Source organism: Chenopodium quinoa, unplaced genomic scaffold (genome assembly GCF_001683475.1).
Source record: "Chenopodium quinoa cultivar QQ74 unplaced genomic scaffold, ASM168347v1, whole genome shotgun sequence".
NCBI classification, from domain to species: domain Eukaryota; kingdom Viridiplantae; phylum Streptophyta; class Magnoliopsida; order Caryophyllales; family Amaranthaceae; genus Chenopodium; species Chenopodium quinoa.
This window is the reverse complement of record NW_018745454.1, coordinates 4,857,735-4,860,794: the sequence shown is the minus strand read 5'-3', so window position 1 is coordinate 4,860,794 and position 3,060 is coordinate 4,857,735. Positions and strand designations below refer to the sequence as shown.

The following is a 3,060-nucleotide window of genomic DNA, read 5'->3' as shown; positions in this document are numbered from 1 at the left end:
CAGGAGGTTCCAAAAAGTTTCAACAAGCTGCCAAGGCCTGCAAGACCGTGCTTAATTTGGCACGTCCGTGCAGAAGAGGTTGCACGGCCGTGCCAGACCTTGCACGTCCGTGCAGGAGCGCTCCAGAAACTTAGAACATTCTGCCAAGGCCTGCACGGACGTGCCAAATTAAGCACGTCCGTGCAGATGTAGCTACACATCCGTGCCAATATCTGCACGTCCGTGCGGGGCTGCTCGATTCTTAGCAGTACGTTCTGCCTCAATTCTGCCCCCTCTGCACGTCCGTGCCGAATCTGGCACGACCGTGCTTATGCTTGCACGTCCGTGCCGAATCTGGCACGTCCGTGCGGACCTGCAGTCAAGCCCGATTCTTGTTTTCTCCGTCCTTTTTATTTGGGGGTCTTATAAATACCCCCTTTGAGCTCATTTGTACGGGGGGATGCAGTTTTTTAGAGCTTTCCTCTTAGTTTGTAGTCTTAGAACATTAAATTCTCAAATCATTAGTTAGTTCTCAATTATTAGCTTGGAAACATTCAAATTCAATCATTGTAGAAGACAAATCCACCATTGTTGCTCACTTTGAAGCTTCATAGTAACCATTTCTTACTCATCTTTTCTACTTCTCTTCACTTTGTTGTTAATTATTTGCTAGTTCTTGCATGTTTAGATTGTTAATTAGCTTAATCCTTAGTTTGAACTTGTTCATGAATTGCTTGAAATCTTTAATTGCTTTAACCTCCATGGATTGTGAGTAGTCTAAATTCTAGGTTTTGGGTAAACCCTCAATGTAGTCACTAATTACTTGTTGCATGTGTTAATTTGGTTGTTGTGGGATGTTAATTAGTTGAGCTTAAGTGGTTTAAATGCTTAGTTCTTGTATATGGCCATTGCTAGAACTATTTATCCAAGCTTTCTCAACGAAGGATCGAGAGATGAACTTGAGTTAGCTCCCTTATGTTTGATTGACCCGAAACTCCATGAGAATAGGGATTACCGGTCAAGGGAATGTTTATGTCATCGTGATTATGCTTTAACACTTGTTTTATGCTGTGTAACCACGAGAGTAGGTTGTATTCATGATTCAAGTAATCCCTCTAGCTTGAGAGAGTAGTTGGGTGTTTTATATGATTTCCCCTAATTTATCCCATCATTTTACCTTGATTGTTGCATGCTAATTGTGATTTGTGATGAAGTTGAGTGGTATAACCCAAGCCCTAGATTCCTCTTAATATTGTTAATCTCCTCTTAGCTTTAGTTGAATTGAATTAGAAGAAGTTACTCAAAACCAATCCAATTTAGAATTCATTTAGCTTATTTAAACGGTAGTACTCGGTGGTTGATTCAACGCCTCTCTTGGGTTTGACCCTTTCTTACCCTTACTATTGTTAGTGAGACCAAGATAGGAATTATTATCTTTGGTAGGCTCGACGACGGCCTATCAAATTTTGGCGCCGTTGCCGGGGAGACAAAGTCACATTGAATGTATTATTGTTGAATGAGACTAGATGTGTGTATATGTATAGTAGTTTTCTTACCTTAATTTTTGTTTATGTGTGTTTAACTTGCGATAGTCATTGCTAACGTTTTTCTTAGCTTTGTTTGACTTTGCATGACACGAAAGAGTAAGCAATAACCGCTTATTCCCGTTGATCCAGAGCTAAATAGGACTTTGAGAAACGTGAGGAGACTCTTGCAAGGCACACCCGAGTTTTCCATTGTATATTCGGATTCCGATCCGGAAGAGGTTTTTGGAGCTAATGAAGAAGATAACATGGGAGAGAATCCTCCTCAACCATTGTTAAGAGACTATGACCACCCCAACGCATTCTAACTTCGGAGTGGCATACGTCTTCCCACCACAAATGCAAACAACTTTGAGCTTTCACCACAACTCATCCGTATGATTCAAAGCGATCAATTCGGAGGTAGTCCTCATGAGTGTCCTTTTGCTCATTTGGATAACTTTCTTGAGTTGTGTACAACCATCAAGCAAAACAACATTTCGGAAGAGTTCATCCGTATGCACATGTTTCAATTCTCCCTCCGTGATAAAGCAAAACATTGGTTGAGAACGGTTGAAGAGGGATCATTGAGTACATGGGACGAAGTCACTAGAGCCTTTCTTGGAAAGTATTGTCCTCCAGAAAAGACCGCCGAATTAAGAAGAAAGATCACCAATTTCAATCAAGACATTGATGAAACATTGAGTGAAGCTTGGGAGCGTTTCAAAGATTACAAAAGGAAATGCCCCCAACATGGTTTTACATCATGGATCATTGTACAAAGCTTCTATGACGGTCTTACTCCTATTTCAAGGGCCAACCTTGATTCCGGGGCCGGTGGTAGCCTCAAAAAGCTATCGGTGGATGATGCATATAAGATGATTGAAGAAGTGGCCAAGCATTATGCATATGGAGGAGATCGAAGGCAACCACAAACAAAGAACGGCGGAATTCATGATCTTAGTGCAATAGATCTTATTGCATCAAAGTTTGATATGCTTGCTCACAAGTTAGATCAAGCCACCCTCACACCCTCAAGCTCTTCCTCACAAGTCATGTCTTGTGAGACTTGTGGAGGAAATGATCACTTGTCCTCTTATTGCAACTCAACGAATCAAGAGCAAGCGGCGGCAATTGGGCAAAGGAATGAACAATACTCCCAATCCCACAATCAAAGTTGGAAGCCCCAACAAAACACGGGATGGAAGCAATACAACCAAGGCCCCCCACAAAATAACTACAACCAAAATCAAACCCAACCTCAAAACCACTACAACCAACCTCATTCTCAAATCCAATAAGCTCCATACCGCCATCCCAACCAAAGGGATCAAAACCACCAAAGATCACAATATAACCAACCCACTCCCCCTCCTCCACCTCCTCAAAAGACTAGCCTTGAGTCCGTTCTTGAAAATTTCATGACTCAACAAATAAGGAACAATGCGGATATGAATGCAAACATCCAACAACTCCAAGCACATAATAAGATAATGGAGAGACAATTGGCTCAAATTGCACAACAAGTTGGAAGTTCATCCTCCAATTCTAGTGGTCA

The 3,060-nt window shown here is 41.7% G+C and overlaps 1 protein-coding gene across 1 annotated transcript; it reads left to right on the top strand.

Moving 5' to 3' along the window:
• Nucleotides 1-1,900: 1,900 nt before the first annotated feature.
• Nucleotides 1,901-2,803, top strand: LOC110714395. The gene has a single exon (XM_021892902.1). It carries the CDS (start codon nt 1,901-1,903, stop codon nt 2,801-2,803), a length of 903 nt encoding a protein of 300 aa, XP_021748594.1.
• Nucleotides 2,804-3,060: the final 257 nt, after the last annotated feature.